Here is a 23083-nt window from a genome sequence, read left to right on the forward strand (position 1 = left end):
TTAATATCGCTATTTACCTTATTTTCGAAAATTTATTATACATTTCCGAAAAGATTAAAAATTCGAATATAAATATAAAATAAAAGGGATATTTTAAAAATTGCGATAAAATAAACCTTAAATATAAAATTTGTCCAAATCCGGGCTGGTAAATTAAATATTAACGGTATAACGTTAAAATTTTAATCCTATGTATAGGAGGGAAATGGCCCCATATTTAAATGGGGACCCAAGTTTAAAACTTGGGTACCTTACCGGTACAAATTATTGGTAAGGCCAGGTTAAAAATACCGACAAATACGACGTAACCCGTTACGGTTATTAAAATATAGTAGAAATTAGGTTTACAAATTAGGGATAAAATTTAAATATATAACGTAATAAATTTTAATTATATATTAATATTAGCCTTACCGGTTATAATTTTGTTCGGTTAATTTCGTTTCGACATTTGGTTAGAGAATATAAATTAACAGCTCCTAAAAAGGTCCAAAATTGTAAAAAAAAAAAAAAAAAAAACTAATAAAAGTCGATAGGTTCGGAAATATAAAAAAAAGATAAAGGATTAAAACTAATATAAAACCGCCTTATAAATTTATAATCTATTTATATAACTTTTTTAACGCTTTTATTTGTATTTCTACCTACGTTACCCATTTTTCCAAATTACCGATCTTATTGTTTATTTCCTTTTAAAACTTTTTTAAATAAATTTCTTTCCTATATAATTATGTTAATAATATATTATATATTATTTATTAACAAAATTACAAATATTTATTCGCTATTCAATACCTTTAACTATTTTATATATTCCTATAACCGTCGAAAAAATAATTGCTTATAATATTATTTATCGTATTATTTATAACGTTATTTACAATATTGCTGTATAATTTATTTTACAATTTGTACTAGGTTTTTTGTATTTTTAGCGGCCGTATTATTTTTTGCCGTCGTATACGGATTATTTTCCGACGAAGGATAATTTAATGCCGGCTGCGAAATTTTGCTATAGCCAAAAAATTTTATTTAAAAACCGTCGTTAAAAGTAAAATTAGGAAATTCGACGTTTAAATATACCTGGGTTAACGGCAAAATTTAAAAATCCGACAAATTTGTAAAATTTTCCAAATCGAAATTGTAAAATTAAATTTTAAAATTAAATTATAACCAATCGAAGGATATATTATCGGATTAATTTTGGTTATTAATAATTTACGAAAAAATGGCACGAAAATCTTTATATTAGTTTATTTTTAGGCGATTATTTATCTAAAAATTAATTTACAAACCGTCGGGAAAATAAATGTAAATTTAATTAAACCGCGCGTTAAATTTAAATTCGTTAACGTTTTTAACCGCTACCCACGCCCCGTTTATAAATATAAACCCTATATTAACCCCACTTTTATTAATAATATGGCTTTATTGGTATAATTTCCTATTATATACCGAACAGGAAAAAACGCCACCGTATTGTAACGAATAAGGAATAATTAACGGTTTTATCGTTATTAATAGCCCGAATTTAAATTTAATTTCCCGTTTGGACCTTTTTTGGCCCGGATGGCGTTTTTTTAATGCCTTAAAACGATAGCAGGTTTTTTTCCGTAATAACCCGTTTTTTAATATACTATTAGATTACCAATTAAAATTTTTTAACAATTTTCTGGGTTTAACCTATAAATTTTATAATATAATACCATTATTTTGAATAAATTATTATTTTGCGTTCCAATTCGGCATTTTCCAAATGGATTGCGCGAAACGTATATATTTCGTTCATTTTTTCGTAATCTTTTACCCGCTGGATTAAAACTTTTATCGAATAATTTCCTATATTTTATAGCGGATATAATTTTTATTATAAGATTTTTTACCAATTAATAAAAATTGGGGCGGAATAATTACGGCGTTAAGGTTTTATAAAAATAAAATGGATAAAAATATGGAATTTCAATTAAATTTAGGATTATAGGTTATATTTATTCGGGTTTATTATATACGGGTTTCGAATTTTTTTTTTATTATTTTCCCTCCTTTTATATATTTATATATTTTAAACAATAAAATTTACGGAAAAATAATCCCAAATTATACCAAAATATTAACCTTATTATATAAACACGCAAAATTTAACTTTAGGCTTTTAAAATTAAACGCCCATTATTACGTTATAACCTTAAACCGACGATTATATTGCTTAAATATTTTGTCCAACCTTTTATCGCCAATTTATTCCCTTAACCAAATATCCCCGCGATAAGGCCGGCCTGGCCCATGGTTTTTTTTCGATTGGAATATACCCCGAATATTATCCGTAAAATCACGGTATTACGTTTTTTTTTTGCGTTATTTTAATACATTTTAAATTTGGCTAACGTTTGGTTTAACGGTATATTACAATTTTCTTACAATTTCGATATACGATTACCGCCCTAAACGATAAACGTATGTATTCGCCCGCGCGCCGGGTAGTTTTAAATAGAAACCAGGGTATTATATAGGTTAAAAAATATTGGTTTGTATTTGGAAATAACCCAATACGAAACGGAATTAAAATAAAAATTGGCCATTTCGCGAAAAGTAACGGTCTGCGTCCAATATACCAATAGGTTTTCCTGTAATACCGTCGACGAAATTTCGGCAAACATTTTTAAATTTACGGCCAAAGTATCCGATACCGGTAATAACCTTAATTTAATAAGCGACTCTTTATTTTATAAAAAATTATCGGTAACCAATTCGATTAATTTTGGGCCCAAATATCGGCGTAAAAATTTGGTAATTTTTTTCGCCGATAGTAGGTTGGTAATATTAAAAAAGCATACCGGGTTTTTTTAATGGGGTTTAAAATAAAACCGGACAAAAACCGTAATTACGCGGGGTAAATTACGGGCGTTTGCAAACGCTTTTTTTACAACGTACAATTAAAATTATATTTTATCGATAGGAATAAAATATTATATTACCGACGGTAGTTCGTTAATTAAACGTAACCGTATACGGGTAACGACGCCTATTATAACCGCCGCCCCGCCACGTATAATATATAGTAAATCGGGTTGGTTTTATTAATTTATTTCGACGATAAACCCGTCCTACAAAGCGATCCGTTTACCAATTACGGATTGGTATTTTAAACCGTAGGGCCGGTTTAAAACGATATTCCAACCGGCTGTTAGAAAATGGTTACCAGTACCGATTCCGAAATAGTTTCCGTAAGGTAAAATTTTGCGGTTAATAGTAAAAATATTAATAACCTGCCCCAAAATATATCCGGGTTTTAAAACCAGCGTATTATCTTTTTTTATTTATTATTTATATATTTTGTCCAAATTTAATATTATCCCTAGGTACGAACTTTTATTGGAATATCCGTAATTTCCGCTTTTAATCGAAACCGCGATTTTTTTATATAGGTTGAAATCTTTAAAAAATATTAAAATTTGCGAAATTTTATATTCGTTTTTTGGCGAAATTATAAATTTCGGGACGATAGTTTTACGGTTATATATTACCGTTTCGGCGGATGTTAAACGCCTATCCGTTTCGCAAAATTCGATTCCTTTTATTTCGAAATTCCCAAAAAAAAGTTTTATATTTTCCGTAACGGTATTATTATATAAAATGGAATATAACGACCGGTTAATAAAATAATCCAAATTGGAAATTCCGAATTGGAACCGAAGTACGCGTCCAAACTAATTGTCGATTTAACGACGTATATTTGTTTTAGGTAAAAATGGGGCGGTATCCGAATTATCGCCAAAGTTAAAGGCGATCGCGCGTTTATAAAATTGGAAAATGTTTATAATAAAAACAAAGGTAAAAAAAAGCGATAAAAAAGAGGAAAATGGAGGAACGCTATTTGAAACAAATTATCTTTAAACCGTTGTTTTTTTACAAATACGAAATATAGTAATTTAGTAATTTAATAAACAATTTATAAATTTGCACGATATTTAATATTACCAATTTTGGTATATCCGATATGTAATTGTAATTTTCTAATATTACCAAAATTTTTAGTATATTTTACAAAAAATTAACAAACGTAATTATTCCCAATCCTTATTCGGATTCCATAACCAAATATTTATTACGTCGTTATATTTAAATATTACCCTACCGACCGCCTTATTACCAACGTGCTTTAACCTAAAACGTAATATATAAAAAAGGGCCTAAAAACGGGCCAGATTTGCAGCCAGTCCACGGATTTGGACCTGTAAAGCAATTTTTAATGTTGCCCAAAAGTTAATTTATCCCATAATATCCCAAAATTTAGCCCTAAAATTAATGGATTCGGCCCCGTTTTACCCTGTAATTGGACCAAACCAGCAATTAGTATTCCAGCGGTTTTAACCCTTAACGCTTAAAGTTGTTTTTTTTTCCTTTATATTTTCCATTATATTTTGAAAAAAAAAAAAAAAATTTATTAAAAGGTTTGGAGGAAAATAATAGGGTTATGGTATATTTAAACAGATTTTACGTATATTGGTATAAGTATTAATTTTAACCGTGGTAAAATTTCCTTTGCGACGGGCAATTAACGATTGCCAATATAACCAAAAATAAATAATAAATTAATATGCCAGGTATTAATAAACGCCAAATAATCCAATCCAAAATTTAATTTTTTTTTTTCCTTTTGGCCTTTTTCACATTTTTAACCAAAATTAATAAAAGATTGCCGGCGTTTTTTTATAAATCGGGAAAATATCCTACAAATTTCCGTAGGACGTTTTTATATTTTTGCCTTAATAATCCGTTTTCGCGTAATAAACTATTTTACGCCTTAAATTGTTTAAAATCGTTTAACAGATTTTTTCCGCGTTTTTCGAACGTTTTTAAACGTTCTTTTAAGCTTTTGTTTTTTTTTTATAATAAACGGGAATTTTGTATATATTATTCGGTTATAACCTGGCAATTTAACAATTGCTATTCCGTTTTCTTGTTTATTTCCGTATCGGTATTGGGGCTGTAAACGTTTTCCGGGAATTTGCAAACCTATTGCCTAAATTTTTTATTTTTTTTTTAAATCGTTGTAAATTCGAATTCTAAAATCTCCTATTTAGTGAATAGTTTTCCCTGTTTTTCGAAAATTTTGCCAAATTTAGATTTTATCGTATCCTATTGTTTTTTTAAATTTCGTATTTTTTTACGTAACGAGGTATATTTAATTTATAATTGTTAAATTATTTGCTTTTTTTGCGCGTTTTTTTAACGGCTTAAATTGGCTTTTTGGATAATTTGCCAAAGCTGGTAATCGAGGTTATTAAAAATAATTGGCTGTGCTAATTGGTACGAGATTGGTACCGCCAATCCGCCATTTTAAAATTCTTTCGTTATTGCAAATAAGGGAAAAATAACCGATTTTTACATTTTCGATATGGAATAAAAATAAAATAAAAAAAAAATTAACCGTAAAAGGGGAATAACGTAAATAAAACTTTGGGTAATCGGCGATCGGTTTTATTTAAATACGTTAGGTCGATATTTTATATAATTATAATAAATATTGGCAAAATCGTTTTATTCGCAAACGTTACAATTATTCTAAAACCTAGCGTATAGTTTTAATAAAATTGGGTTTACGGCCCGATTTAAAATTTTGGTATTTCTCCTGGAAATATTGGTTAAAACCCCCAAAACCTAACGTATTTCTTTTCCCGCAAACCTATTTTTTATTCGGTTATTAGAATTTACAATAAAACCTAGTAAACGTAGGACCAAAACCTAGTTATAAACGCTTTTATTTAATAAATCCGCGTCGAACCTATTAGTTAACGGTATAAAAAAAAATGTATAATTTAATTTTTTAATATATTTTAATTACGGTAAAAATTCGCAAATTCGGTAATATTTTCGGCAATTTTAAAAATATTTAATATTCCTTTTCGTATAAGTTGGGGATTAAATCGAACGGGTTTAGAAATTATACGCCGTATAAAGTTATAACGTTAAATAATACGCCAAATAACCCGTATCGGATAAATTGTTTAAGCGTTATATTGGTTATTAAAAATCTTCGTTTAATTCGCCCAACCGCCCGGCCGGCCCCGCAAATTTTACGTCCCCTATTTGTAACGAAGTTTATAAACAATGTAATAAAAAAAGGGCAAAATTGCGGATATAATAAATAATTTAAATCGTTACGTTTTCTATTATATTTTAACGAATGGTTATCGTTTTACAAACCCTAATTTGGCGCTTTAAAATATTGGATCGTACCGAAAACGTTACGTTTCGACGATACGTAAACCGAAACTTTCGGTTATAACGTTTTATCGCCGTTAAAATAATAATATATAACGGTCGTTAATTTTTTAAAATATATACCCGCCAATATATATCCGTTAATAGTAATATTTGGAATTCGGTATATATATAACGCGATAAATCCAAATTTTAATTACGTCGCAATTGTTTTTTAGCATTTGCGCCCCGTTTCGTACAATTATTTGGATCGTTTTAGTAAAGTAATAAATTCGATACGGTATCGATTTTTTTACCAAATTCCGAAAATTTATTTCGTATCCAAATTATATTATTAACGTTCCCCGCCCCATATTTTATTTCGACCGATTCCGACCGTTTAAAATACCCTATTTAATTTTGGAAATTACTAAAAAGCGTATTAATTCGTATTTAACCAACAATTATAAAAATACGATCCGAAATTTTGGATTAAATAACCAATATTTTTTACTTATTTATTCCGGTAAATTGCGGCGCGGGCGAAAGATTTATCCGCCTATATGTATAATGAAGGAAATTTACCAAAAATATCCTTAGTTTTAAACCGCTAAATCTCTACCGAAATTTTACCGCTAATTAATTAACAGGCATTTTTGCAAAATTGCTTACCGGGGGGGGGGGCCTAATTAATAGGTAAATTGTAAAAAAAAAAAAAAAAAAAAAAATATTTAATAATAATAAATAATAAAACCCGTACGTACGTAATGGTAATAATCCGGCAAATAGCTGTTTTTACCCAATAGTATACCCCGAATTAAATATCGAAATCTATTATTCCAATATATAAACGTATTTTTTATTTTATTTTTCTGGGTCGTTGAAAAAATATTGTAAAGGTTATTATAATATAGGTTTTCGAATTCGGGTGGAAAATTTAAACGTTGGATTTATACCGTAATATATAATTTTATTAATTGCCTTTTTATAATAAGGAATTAAGTATTGGGCTTTTTTGGAAAATTAATAGACCAAAATAATAGGGGGGTAATTACGAGCAATATCGTATTACAAATATTGCGTTAATAATATAAATACCAGCCTTTTTTTCCCGCCCCTATTCCAATCTTCCATTTATTTTACCTTTTACAATTTCGTTTCTAACGGTTAGTATAAATATTTGAAAAAAACCTATAAAACATATAATAATTCGTTTTCCCCTATTTTACGCGTTTTACGTAAAGGAAAATAGCGAACAGGTTTATTAACTACGGGCCGAAAAAAACATTGGGTAAATCGAACGAATGCGATAATAATTCCAAAAACAATTAAATAATCGAATAGTATTTTTTTACCACTATTTAAAATATAACCGACGTAGCAATTAACAATTTACCATTTTTATATTTTAATTATACCGGGACCTAAAAATTAAATTCGTAAAAATAAATCGGCAATTATTTATTGTAAAATAAAAAGCGGAAATTTACATCTAATTCGAACGTATTCTGTAGAATTTAAGCCTATAACCTATTATTAACCTAATTACGGATAATACCGATTTTAAATATTTTATTTATTGAACCTTTTTTCGGAATGCCGATTATTCCGTTATCGTATACGGATATATAAATTTGTATATTTTGGAATAGGTTAAACCACCCGTAAAATACTGTATAAAACCCGCTAACAATTCGTTTTATAGCCTATTTATCCCGAATACCGCTTACGTTATCGGAACGAAATCCCTACGGTAATATACCTGCTAAAATATAAAAATTACCCGGAAACGGATAATATAATAAATATTAAAGTTTTTCGCAATACGAATTGCGGAATTTGTCTAAAATAAAAAACCCAAATATTAGTGACAAAATACGGTACGTATTAAATTATTTTTTCGTATTTAACCCCGGTTAATAATAAAAAAGACATATAATATATTCCGCGTATATCGAAAAATGGTTTTTAAACGAATTAAAATACCCGTTTTACCGCTAACCTTACGAATACCTAATTAGGTTACGCGAAAAACGTTTGGTGGGTAAATTAACTTTAGAACGGCGGTAAAAAATAAAATTTCGGCCGATTTATTATTGCGGTTAATTATAAATTTATTATGGCGGGCCTAACGTATATATTGGGCGGATATTACGGTTGGTATTTCCTTTATTTTTAAAGGTTAACCGGCTATACGTATAATCGTCGGTCGTCGTAATTTAAAAAAAAAAAAAGAAAAAAAAAAGCTTTATAATATTTTATGTTTAAATAGCAAATAATAAAATCCAAAATTGGGTTAATATTAAAAAAAATTTCGAATAATATAGAAATAGGCGAATAAAAATTAAATTAGAGAAAAATAGTGGAATAAAGCTATAAAAACTGCGGTATTATCGTTTAATACCAATATAGGCCGAAAATCTAATTTTCCGTTATAATATATAAAAATACGTATCGAATTTGAAAAACCAGTAACTTATAATTATTTTTCCGTTTTTTTAAATTAAATTTACCAAATCTTTTTTAACAAAATAATTTATAACGCGTATATAAAATCCTTAATACCAAAAAGCGATAAAAACTCAAATTTTGCTTTTCCAAAAAAAAAGGCTTTTAAAATATAATTTCGAAAAATAACCGTAAATGCCGTTTTCGATTTTTAAATTACCGTTTACCGGATTTGGGGCGGCGAAATTATTTGCAAAAAAATAATCTAAAATAACCTGCAAATCCCGGCCCCAGTTATAAAAAGTACCGAAAATTAAAACCGCGGTAATAAATTCCGATTACTAGTCGTAAAGTTTTGGTAAACCATTAATATTATATATAGTAATTATTATTTTAGGTAAAAGGCTAATATTTGGGGATTTTTTAAATAAATTGGACGATAAAAAGACCTTTTTAAAACCAAATTCTTAAACCTCTTTTTTAATTATATTTTCGTAACCCAATGCTAATACCTATTAATCGTAATATTAAGGGACGAATATTTTAAAATCCGTAACCGTTTCGAGTAAAACGTATTAAAATACCAAACGGTCGAACCCAATAAAGGTATTATTATAAAGCAATATAATAAAATTCGATTCGCCGGTTATAATCGCTATCGGTAAAAACCAGGTCAAAACGGGTAAATATCCGTAAAAGGATTGCGAAAAAATATCCCATTGTACAAATGGTAAAAATACGCCGTTTAATTTATTTATAAAAAAAATAAAAATAGCCGGGCGTAATTATAATATTTTTTCGCCTATATTGGCTTCGAAATTTCCCATTAAATAAAAATTATTCGGTAAAACGATTTCGGTAAATCCCGGTATAATATTTGTTAAAATACCTAAATAACTTACCAAAGTTATTTTTTATATATATTTTAAAATTATAAAACCGGAATAAATATTTAATTTATTCGCCGAATCCCAATATATTTCCGCGATTCGCTTAATAGAATTACCGCATAAATATTATTTACTTAAACGTTGAAAAATAATATTCGAATTAACGGCCGCTACAATTGCGTTTTTTATATTTTCGCAAACCTACCAAACATTATATTTGGGCCTAAATTGTAATTTATTTGGAAAAATCCCGACTCCATTATAAACCTTGCAAATCGCGTTTTCTTTGGGTTATCTTTTTTTTCCAACTGGTTTGCAAATTTTTATCTTTTTATTATTATTTCCGTTACATATATAGTACGCAACCTTTAAATAAATATAAAAAATATATATAAAATTATTAATTATTAATTATATTTTACGCAATTTCTTATATTCTAATATATTTAAACCGGAATAGGATTCTTTTAAATCTATTAAAACGTTAAATTATAATTAAAGGGTATATAACCCTTTATAATTAAAACCGTACCTGTTTAAAAAGCTCCAATTACGTATTTTATAGTTCGACGTAGGTAAGTTTCGTTCTTCGGTCCAATTTAAGGAAAATAACGTAGGGATAATAACGTACCGTTTACGAAATCGTTATTACCTTTTCGGGCGTATCGGATTTATTTTAAAAAGTACCGCCTAGGGCGGCTATACCAAATAGGTTTCCTACGTTTAGGGAAGTTTTCGAAAAACCTAAGCTTTTATAAACCTTATCGTCGGGAATTCCGAAATAGTCGACCTTTTTTTATAAATTAGCTTAATAATCCGTTAGCGGGATTCGCTTGTTGGAAAAAGTCGGTATAATTTATTAACCTATTATTATTTTTAACGAAAATACCTTAATAAAACGAAATATATGGCAAAGCAAATTTTACGGTATCTTTAATATATAAAAAACCTTATTATATCCCTTTAAATTGGGCGCAATAGGTAAAAATAAATATTACGGCAATTACCGAATTAGTATATCATATATTATTACGGCTAAAATATATTAACGTCCTTTTAAAACGGAAGGCAAACTGGTCCATATATATAATAACTTTATTTATATTAACGTAAAACTTGGCCTATTTATCGTATTTAAAAGGTGGAAAAAAATACAAACACCCTATTCGGTATGGTGGCCAAAAAAATAGGTATTATTCCCACGTAAAACGTAATTAAATTTTATATTATAAAGGGGTAATAAACAGCAAAAAGCTATATTAATATTTTAGACCAACAGGCTGTAAATGCTACGGCGTATAAATACCGTATATTTCCAAAACGTTCGTTATCCAGTTTAACAAGATCGGAATACTACGTTTTATAAAATAATTATATATAAAAACCCACCCGTATCGCGTTACCCTATTGCGGCAATAATAAATTTATCTATTAGGGTAATAAACAAATATTTATTAAGTTTAATAGGAAATATTATTTTTAACCTGGATCTCGAAATATTACCTAATAATATAAAATTAACCCAAACGCCGAAATTATTTATTATTTATATTAAAAAATCCTTTGCCCTCCTTCCCGAAAATATGTTTTCTTTTTTCCTCCCTACCCTTTAAAATTTACTTATTTTATTTTTTTCGTACGGCCGTAAGGTTTAAAAAACCCCTTACCACGAATAACCGTTGCGTTTTTTTTTATATTTTATCGTTAAATATTATATTTCGATTTTTTAAAAATACGCCTTTTGGTTTGGTATTTTTTAATACAAATGTTAAATTAATTACCGACGATTTTGGAAATTTTACCATAAATTTTTCAAATTTTTACGATAATTTACCTTTATTTTTTAAATAAAATTATTAATTTTTATTTGTTAAACCGATTATTTACCTCCCCGGCGATTCTTTATTCGTTCCCTTTGCCGATTCCAGTTTGGTTAGTTTAAATTCGGATCCGTATTTTTAGGAATTTCAATTTACATTAACAAATTGGAACGAAATATACGTTATTAATATTAAATTATGGCATATTAAATGGTAGCCTTATAATTTTGGAATTTTAGGAAATTTATTGGCGCCCTATTTGCCGAATATTACAGGTAAAATGCCACCCACGTTTTTATTTTTAAATTGCCGACCAAATATAACGCCTTTTAATTTACCGTCGAAAAACCAATTAATATAACTATTTGGTATTTAAAAAATACCCGTAAAAATCGAACGTCTTCGCGGCGATAATTTTATCTACCGCCAAAAAACTCGTTTTTCGAAAGATTTTTATATCGAAAACGATTAAAAACGCAATATTGTACGATTTATCGATAAAAAACGGCGGAACTTACGGGGTAACCGCCAATGTAAAATTAATTTTCGTATAATATATATTTTATTTAATAAGGCCGGTAAATATAGGATAATTTGGTACGTTTAAAATCGTTACGTACGTTCCTAAAAAACGGACGGCCTTTATAAATAAAAAAAGGTCCATTGGAAATATCTTTTAACTTTTTGGAAATATTTTACCTTTTATATTCGAATAAACGGTAAAGGAATTCCAATTCCCTTAAACCGAAATACCGTATTAGGGAAATTTTTGGGCTATAACGCCATTAATGGTAAATAGTTCGAAATTTCTAAGGGTAATATAATAACCATAGTTAACGCGGGCGGAATGGGTTAAAATTTTGTTCGAAATTAAAATCGCTATTTAAATGGAATAATACGCGAATAGTTTATAATATTAATTTAATCGGTAATATCTATTATTTACAAATAAGTAATAATGGAAACGCAAATGTTTTAATTAACAGCAATAGCGCATATAATTTCCGGATAAATTTACGAAATTAAATTATAACTAATCTACGAAAGGGACAAATATCCACCGATTAACTAGTATAAATTATATATATAAATCGCGGGGTTTCGTATATATTATAGTAATGCCTATTACCTCCTTAATTTTTAATTTTTACCTAAAAAAATAATCGTTTTAGGTTACTAATTAAAAAAAGGTATTTGTTCGATTTCGTTAATTTACAAAATTTTATATACGTTTAAAAAAGGGCCAAAACCTTTTTAATAAAAAACGTAAACGGCGAATAAACTTATAATCGTAAAATGGCGTTTTAATACCTTATATTATATTTTTACTTCGTCGTATTTTAACATACCCCGAAACGGTTTTACCGAAATTCATAGGTAAATGTTTTTTATAATTATTATTTTTCGAATATCCAAAAAAGGGGAGAAAACCAAAAAGCTAATGTAAATATTATATTATCGATATATTAATTTGTTAAAAATACAATTAACGGCCGTAATAATCCTAGATATTATTTAATTCGTCGCCGTTAGTATTTGGTAATATCGATAATATTAATTTAAATAACCAATTATTAAGCGATTTTGCTCCGTAAATCGCGGTATATAACTGTAAATAAATCGGTCGAAAGGCGTTTGGCCCATACCAAAAATCTTTCGCTATATATTTCGGATTAAAAATCCAATTTTTTAAAAAAAATGCTATTATTTCCGGTAAATATTATATATTTTTTTACAGCAATACCTATTTTTTCGTCCACGTAAATTGCATTTTTATTAACGTCGTTACCGGTAAAATTTCTAATCGAAAATTTACGATAAATGGTAATCCGCCTTTTCCGTTGGCTAATTTTAAAATTAAAAATATTCGTAACGTTTAAAACGCCATATATTATACCAATACGTTTTCCTAAACTAATAAAATCCCTTATTTCAATATATTATAATACGTAATTAAATAAAACATAAATATAAATTTCCAAAACCTAAAAATATTTAATTAACCAATCGCCAAAATTTCCGTTCGGTTATAATTATTTACCCGGTTTTTATTTTAATTTAATAGCTTTTATATCCGGTCGGCGATATAAGCCAAATAAACTTTAATTCCATTAGCGGTAATAGGTTTTTATATTGGATTCGAAAGTTTATCTTTTAAGCGGACCTGCCAAAAAAATGCGATCCTTTTTATTTTTATTTCGCAAAAACGATAATTTCGCAATAATTGCGATATATATAATAATTGGCCAACGATTCTAATACCAATAACAAAAAAAGTATTATACTATATAAATCGAATTTAAACTCCTTCCCGTATGGCCCTTCTATTAAAACTATTAAATATTTATTTGTTCCCCGGTTTTTTGGATTGTATTCGACAAATAATTTCGTAAAACCGGTATATTTTTCAATAATAAAAACGACGTAATTAAACTCGCCTTCCCGATATTACCAAACTATATAAAAGGGATATAACTGTAAAAACGATATACGATTTACCCCAGGAATACAAAAATATATATATTAACCGGATATTACCGCGGTCGCTAAATTAAAATCCCATATACTATAAAGGTCAAAACATATTAACGCCATTATAAAAAAGCCTATATAACGAGTTTATTTGTATAATTATACTAATTGGCTATTAATTACGTACGAAAAACAGAAGAATTTTAACGAAATCCAAACGAAATTATAGAAAGAAATATATACTTTTTTTTTCGGTATAATAGCCAAAGAGTTTTCGCGGAAAACGTATTTAATATTATTACCCTATCCTTTAAAAAAGAAAAATAAATAACCAAAAGTTATTTTAATACGTTAAATTATTAAAAGCAGGCTATAAATCCTATTATCGGCTATTACCGGCTGTTTCCAAAGCCCATTCCCTTAATGGATAAGGCAATCGGACGAAGCCGTATTGGGCATATTAATAAAGGCTAATGCAAATTTTATATCGTCGAAATTCCTATATTTAAAAAACAAAAACTATCCTAAATTTAAAATTGCCCAATTACGGCGATAGCCACAAATACTTTGCAAAGATTTATAATATTTATTTAATACCTTAACAGTTTATAGTCAATTTTAAAAAACCCCTTTGGGGATATTGTTAACCGACCCTATTTGCGTAAACCGCTGGAATAGGGACCGGTTATAAATATATAATAACCGGGCTTCCCTACCCATATTCACCTTCCAAAAATCTGTCGTTATTATATTTGGGCTAATGTAAAAAATGTTGTAAATAATTGGATTATAGTAAATTTCCAATAGTTTAAATAAAATGAAATTCCATTTTAACTTTATTTCGCCGATTTATCGACTTTTAAAATTTGCGTAAAAAATAAAAACGGTAAATAACGATTAAATATAAACCAATGGTTAAAGCATTAATAATAATCTCGATAATAATGCAAATAATAATTTAATCCTAGGATTATAATAAGGAATAAATTAAACGAATGCACCTTTAAAAAAGGATTCTTATACACAATTACCTGCAATCTGCAAAACAATATATAATCGACACTTTTTTTAAACAGTTCCGAACGACCGTTTTATACACAAAACCATCCCCACAAATCCTGGTTATTACTACTATTTCGCTAATGCTAAAAAAAAATAGCGCTGGTAACCCAAAAAGCCATACCCAGACCAAATCCTCCGAAAACTAAAATATTATGGTATATTCCAGTCTTTTCCGCCTTTTAATACCCTCCACGGTAATAAGACCAAAAAGTCCAAACGTAAACCAAAATAAAAATATAGGAAACAGAAAATATTAATATTTATAACCACGGGTTTATTATAGCAAACCAAACAAATAATCCGTTCTGCCTCGGCAACGTTTTAGTCGCATTAAAAATTGTAAAAATTGTAAATATTATGGCTATAATAATTAAACTGTAATTAAACCCAACTCCTCGCAGCCCAAATTTGGCAATACGCATTTTCGTTTTTACTTTTTAATAACGAATAGGTTAATTATTAACTTCGGATCTAAACTGCCGAATTACAGTAATATTAAATCCAAACGCGTATTAAATCTTTAACTTGTAATTTATCCGTTGTAATTTCTGTATTTTGCAACAGCCTTTTTTCCCGGGGAAATGGTTTGCGTTCGTTATTAAATCCTGCTACAAATCCTACATTCGTATAATTCGTTATTATATCTCGCTACCGTCGGTCCCTATTACCGTCGATTAAAATTAGGTTGGTAAAAAAAGTATTTAATTACTATTGTACGAATCGTAATCGCAAGTTTAAAAACCATTTTAACCAAGGGATATACCTTAAATTTACGCCCAAAAATGGGATTTAGTAAATGGTCCAATTTTAGAATATACGTAATTTTTTGTATAGGGGTACTACTTTTGGGGCGCTGCGGGATATTTATTCGTAAATTAACTTTTCGATTTTAGGACTTTTTTCAATCCTAATTAAAATCAAACAAATTTACAAAAACCTAAAATTAGCTCTGGTATACAGCCATAATTGGTATTTTAATTTCCATTTTCTGGTTTAAAAATAAAATGAAAATTAATATGGTGGCCTATAAATAAAAGGTAAAATGGGCTTCGCCAAATTTCGTAATTAATATTTTTAATAATGGTAGTGTGGAGGCGTAATTTATATGGTTTGGTAAATTCCGATTATACCTAATAGGTTACTTTGGAACAATTATAAACCGACCAAAAAACTAAAAAGCGCCAAAACAGGTATTTACGAATATTTTACCTTGTAAAATAATAAAATTATAAAAAAACGACGATATATTATTTTATTTAAATCGCCAAACAACGCCAACCGTTGCCATTCCAGCCATCCCGAAAAATTTGTACGACCCTTAATCCACTAACTTTCATAATTAATATACGGGCGAACCCGTTAACTTTTAAATTAGCTATACCCGCGGCGTAAAACCGAATAATAATATTGTTGGCCGGCCTGACGTAATATAAAACGAATAACCGACCTTTAAAGCATATAAATCCCACATTTTATTCTTTCGTACCTGGTAAAAAATCCAAATTTAACTTTCTGGCCCCACTATTTTTTGGCTAACAATCCTATAAATATAAGGTATTTTCAAACATCCAACTAATTACGCATTCGAAAAATGGCAAATATTAGGATCGGTCTTTTTTTTATTGGACTTAAAATTTCGGTTTTTATAACCAATTTTACAACGTTTAATCCTTGGTTTTTTTTACGACGGAATAACATTTCGACGAATACCAATAGCGCCAAAATTCCACTTTTTCGAATTATATTATTAATATTTTTTCTTCCTACCAATTGCGGCAATTTTCGCGGCATTACCGTTCGATTTTTTATTATTATATATTACCAAATTTATTACAATCCCGAAACTTTGGTTTAAATTACCAAAATTACCGTTATTAATATTACGATAATTTAACTTTATTATAATAATAAAAAAAGGTCCAAAACTGCGAATCCAATACGTACGACACCTTCTTACCTAATATTACTTGCGATACAATTTCGTTTATATTACATTACCAGCATTTTTCCTCCTTATTTCGGTTACATACATATATTAAACTTAATACCACATAGTCCATATATTTAAGGTATCGGTTGGAAAGGTTACGCTACGATATTCCAATATATAATTAACGGTAAAATCCTGGAAACTATATCTTATAGCATTGGAAATTAAATCGTCAAATCCTTAAATCTGCCTTACGGATATATTTACGGCCTGGCTATTTGTAAAATTTATTTAATTTAATATTTATTTACGCCGCCGTAATACGGATCGCCGAAATGCCTGTATTTAAAATTTAGCATTTTATTATAGGGAAATTACGGGATATAATACGCATTTTAAATATACGGGATTTATAATACAGGCCTGGTTATTTATAAAGGTTTAATTCGGTAAAACCATTTTCGGGTTGCAAATCGTCCCACAAACCCATATCGACCAATTTTTGTCGAATTATTCCTTATTTCCTTTCCATTTTTCCTTTAATTGCTATTTTTCGTTCTGCCCCGGTTCCTATTATTGGTCCCGTTTTTATATAGTATAATTAAATCCCCTATTCCTTTAAAAGCCCAATAGGGAAATACCGCCTAAAAATGAAAAATCCACCGGGTAAAGTCGTATCCTTTCCAAAAACTATTACTAGTACCAATAACGCCAATAGCGCCGATTCCAGGGACGTAATACCCTAAAAAGCTGTATTGCGATTATATATATCGTTGGGAAAACGTACTTCCAAAAGCCATTTTCGCGGCTTTGAAACAGGAAATTTATTGCTTATATTATATTCCCTTTACCTATTGGATTATTACGGTAAACTGTAAAAAAAAAACAATCCAAAACTTAATTTGGGTAAACTTAAATTAAATCTTTTTTTTTGGCTTAAAACTTTACAATTTAATATTAATATTATTTAAATTTACCCTAAATTATGCCAATATTCGGTTTTATGCCGGCATTTAGCTAATATAATACCCTTTTCCTACGGGTACGGATTTAATTGGCAAATATTTCGTTACCATCCTAATGCCAAACCATAAATATTAATACTAGTATAGGCTACGTAAATTTCGATAGCCATAATAACAGCGATTATTACGCAAACGTACCATATAATTAAACCATATTAATACGGCGGTATTATAACCCAAACCCCGACACATTTTTGGGCGTACAATCGCGGAACCACCAATATCGCGTTCGTATAAAATATCCGCAATTGTATCCGCTTAATACCGGTTTATTTTGGCGTCGGGTGGTAAAAAACCCCGTTTCCCCATCCAATCCGAATAACTATATTGCGCCAACCGTAACTACGCCAATTGCAACGAAACTAATTAAAAAACGTAATACGTATAAAAAACCGCGACCGCGAACCAAAATATTAGACGAATTAAAACGAAATATTTACTTTTTTCATCGCAAAAATAAAAAGTTAAATTAAACCAAAATAAGAGTTTATTTTAATAAAAACCGCAAGTAAATATTCGCAAAAATTTTATTTGCCATCGAACATTTTAATACAATTTAAATTTAAATTATTTCTATTATTTATATACTATTTTATTAAAATGTTAACGAAAAACTTATTTATAGCACTATTTCCAAAATCCTATTTAGCAGAAAAAAATACCTAACGCCGGACGAATTGTACGTAGCAAATATTAAAAATAGGCTATTTGCTTAAACTAAAAAATATCCGTCTTCTTCTATTAATTAAATTCGGGAATAAGTCGAACGTCTTTGCCAAAATACCCCAAATATTTCGGCTTAATTTACAAAAAAACTCCAATTTACAACCTCGTTAGAAATTTTTTAACGAAAACATTATTTTAACGTCCTTTATTTCCAAGCTTCCGAACCCTTTATCTTACATTACAATATATCGCCAACGTCGCCGTAAAAATATTTGCGCAAGTTTCCGTATATTATGCCTTAAAAATATAATAAAAATAACGGGGGCGATTGCTTTTCCAATTTTATTATTGGAAATAGTTCGTTTAAAAACGCAAATAATTTAATTTTTATGCGTTGCTAATTTTATTAATTAGTTTCGTCGCTAATAAATACCCCAATAAATACCGCGTCGCTAATATTTTCACTTGTTTTTTCCGACGGCGAATTTATATATAACCAAAACCAATTAGGGCTAACTACAATTTGTAATAACCAAAGGAAAAAATACCATACGCCGGCCTTTTACCAAAATAGCAACCAGCCTTATAAAAATAGAAAATTAAGGTCCAAATTTTATTAGGCAATAGTTTTATTAGCCTTGGAATTTGTACCCATCAACTCTTTTTCCGTACCTCCCATATTATTACAGACTTACGATAACGACTATATCACACTTCAATTAACAGAATTTTTCTTTAATAGTGCTGGTTTTGGTAAATTAGGACATGGTTGGCCGACAAAGGAAAACGCAAAATGTTGGAGCAACAGTGATTAAGTCGGGACCCCCCCTAACGGATTACCCCCCCTAGCGGATCACCCTAAAAATCACGATCCGGATCAACACCACCAATAACAATCTGTTATATTAGTACCAATTTATTCGACTACTATATATTCCATTATATTACCGGAATCGTCAGAATCTGAAGATTCTTCACGCATTTCCTCAATTGCACCGGCTTCCACTTGGGTGCACTGGATCTCCCGCAATCCAACGAACGTAGAATTTGGGTCTGGAACCACCCTCCTTTTTTTCCTTGGTGCCGTTACTTCCAGTTGGGCTTCCAATGCTTTTATTCGTGCCAGGGCCGTTGCAAGTTGTAAATCTTTGGATTTAGAGCTTTTTCGAAGTTTGGAAAATAATAACCGTTGGGTAAAATTGCTTCCAATTAACTGGGTATAATAAACTAGCTAATCCGTAACCTTTTTAAAGCCATTTGGGGTTTTCCATACCACAATAAAAGCGTTTTGGTCGAAATTTAAAGTTTCCCCCGGGTTAATTGGTGATTTTGCTCGTTTTTTGCTCTTGTTTGGAAGCGTGGTAATATATTATTCCATACGTAAATTGCGATTTTCCAAAAGTAGTGGGTTTAACAACGGTTTGGTTATATTAACGGGCTATAACCCTGTTACACGCCAACCGCTTGTAATAATTTAAACGGTAAAGGCTTTTTGACGGGCTTGGTAAAAATTAGCAAGAAAAAATCGTCTACCAATAATTGTAAAATCGTTAAATTTACCTGTTTTTAATAATTACCGCCGGTAAACCTCTTTTAAAGTCGAAAAAACCGCTAAATCCAACGGTTAAAGAACGTAAAATGCATGTGCCGGTAAATAAACCACATAAACGTTATTTTCAAAACATTTGGCCATAAAATCGGGGGTAATATGTGATCCGTGGCCGTCAATAACCAATAATCGAGCCTTTATAAGCCGGGTTGGTTTGGTATTCGGAAGGAATACCGTTTCCAACCATTATAACGTGATATTGTTATTTGTCCACCCGTTTTTTGAAGCCGTGAAATGCCATGATTTATATTGATCCAAATTGGTAGGAAACCATTGCTGTTGTACCGATTTTCCTTTAAATATAACGAAGGGAGGAAAGGCCCGGCCGGTAGCCGAAATGCATTCGATAAACGTAGTCCAACCACGCGTTCCAGGCTGTTTTTTAAATATTGCTTTCGTAAATCGCGATCCTAATACTAGGCCGTTGGATCCCTGGCCTTTTAATATACCGGCTTCGTCCATATTCCAGCGATTTTGGGGTTTAATAACCCGCACCTCTGGAATATCTAACCGTTGCCACCACTCCCTAATAATAGCCGTAGTAGCGCCATTAATACGCTGTAAATCGATGCGTAGGGGCCGTTGTACCTTTAAGGAGGGATGGCGATCCAAAAAACCTTGGATCCATCGTTTCCCTAGGGGCCTTGGATCACCTTTAACCTCCAGGATCCGGCCGGCTAAATTGCGTAGCTCTTGGTGGGTCGGTGGAAGCCCCAATGCGGCTTGGATTAATACCCAACCTGAAAAATGGGCTTCTTGGATATTAAATAAACGTTGGAACGGCTCTTGGGCTTTACGGCGAGGCTGACTGCCGGTATATCGGCTTCGGAAGGTGGTATATGGAATTCCGTATTCGATCGAGGCTTTCCGGATTAACTGGCCGGCCACGATAGCGCTAAAGGCGATATCAATGTCAAATTCTGAATATCGCGGCATTATTAATTAAAAAATCAGAATCCAAATATGGGATCAAACGCGAAAAAATTGATTAAATAACGCGTTAATATTAATTGGGGTGGTTGGGAATATTCGGTGGCTGGGAATAATCCGCTAGGGGGATAATCCGTTAGGGGGGTCCCAACTTATCGCACTTGGGTTGGGATCCCCAGTTAAATAGATCCTCGGGCGATCCGCGTACCTAACTTGTAAGGCTTCCATAAATCCACAAAACCCCTTTTTTTTGTATTGGAATAAATTGCAAACAGTTTCCTTCTGTACGTTGAAAATACACAGGGATTATTACAGTAATTCGTACTACTCGTTTGTCGCGACCCTAAATCTTTATACGTAAGAAAAGTCTATAAACACAAAAAAACCGCAGAAACGATATTAAATTGTTTCAATTATAGGGCAGTATTAAAAAGCGAAATAGGCTTCGCCAAATTCTATAATTAGTATTTTTAATAATAGTAATATAAAACCGTAACTTATATAGCATGGTAAATTCCGGTTATACCTAATAGGTATTAAAATCGATACGAAATAGGCCAAATTTTAGCAAAACGCCAAAAAAGGTTTAATGTAACGATTCAGCCCTAAATATAGGCTAGCCTGGACGCTTAAATTCCTACTATTAACCCCGTATTCAAATATATTTCTCCAACGTATTATTAATGGTAATACCTCTCTTTTCTCAATTTAGAATCTTCGTTAATAGTATCTAATATATTAAAATTCTCCGATATATCCAAAACGAAAATTGTAAATAATACTAACTAATACGAGGCTAATATCGCTTTAAAGGGAAAATAATTCCGCTATCGTATAACCAGGCAAATAAGGCTTCCTTATATAACCATACGGTTCGCGTATTTCGTCGTGGCGAACCATTTGCGGCTAAACAAACCAAGCAGCAAACGCGGCAAAATTAAATTGTTATTTGCGGTTAGTAAATATATATTAAATTCGTTAGATAAATTAATAGGCGATAATTTTAACTTCGTTTAATTATATTCGGTTTATTCGATAAAATAATTTTATTTTGCTAACTATACAGCCCAGTTTTTTTTTTATAGGCTCCTGGCCCCTTGCCGATACATTTTTAAAAGGCATTTGGTTTATTGGGTATTTTGGTAGCGGCTAAAATCTTTCGGACGCGCAATTTTATTTCGCGCCTATTGCCCTTTAATTTTTATTTTCCTTTTTTATCGTAATTATATAATTTCCCATTACCGTTAAAATTTATATTTTAACAAACCTAAATCGTCTATCCATACCTCGTTAAAATGCGCCAAATACACTATCGGCTAAATAATCGTTATAAAACCCGAATTTAACGTTTCCGCGATATTCTTCCACGAAAAATACGATAACGTCGATATAATTAATAATAATAAAAATATATACCTATTCGGTTTAATCGGTATTTATAATTTCGTAATGGCGTTTTTACCTAAAGGCCGTATAGGTACTAATTCCGCGACGAACGTCATCGGCGATATGGTCCGTAGCTTCCCGAACCTACGTTTCGTTATAACGGTCGGGATTAGCGGTAAAATTTTAACCATATATAATAATATCCGGTTTGGCGACGTTATTGTAAGCGTTCCCGGAAATAGGCAAAACGGTATTCGATATTACGATTTTAGGGTTTCCAAACAAAACGCCGATTTTAAGGAATACGGTTATTTAAATGGACCGCCAATAAAAATCCTTGGTATAATCGCCCGTTTTTAAACCAAATATACCAGGCGCGGTTACAATTTCGAAAAGCGTATTACCGCAAACCTAAACGAGAATTTTCGTATAAAAAGCAAATATTCCCGCCCGAAAGCCGATATATTTTACAAACCGGATTGCGAATATTTAATAAATAAAAATATTAATTTATATAATATTATTTGTTTTCCGAAATCGATTTTGGAAAAAATTAAGCGCAACGAAAATAATTTTATTCGAATTTATTACGGAATTATCGTTTCGGGAAACCGAAAAATCGAAAACGTTTTTTATCGAAA

General features: G+C 30.2%; 1 protein-coding gene across 1 annotated transcript; it reads left to right on the plus strand.

Moving 5' to 3' along the window:
* Positions 1 to 18688: 18688 nt before the first annotated feature.
* Positions 18689 to 22802, plus strand: PgNI_12093 (uncharacterized protein; the record flags this gene model as incomplete). The annotated part of the gene is made up of 3 exons (XM_031132048.1): positions 18689 to 18874; positions 19138 to 19324; positions 22525 to 22802. Coding segments are annotated over 3 exons (651 nt in total), but the record flags the coding sequence as incomplete, so codon positions are not given.
* Between the last annotated feature and the right edge of the window lie 281 nt (positions 22803 to 23083).

The sequence above is a fragment of the Pyricularia grisea genome (genome assembly GCF_004355905.1).
Source record: "Pyricularia grisea strain NI907 chromosome Unknown Pyricularia_grisea_NI907_Scaffold_8, whole genome shotgun sequence".
In the NCBI taxonomy this organism is placed as follows: Eukaryota; Fungi; Ascomycota; class Sordariomycetes; order Magnaporthales; family Pyriculariaceae; genus Pyricularia; species Pyricularia grisea.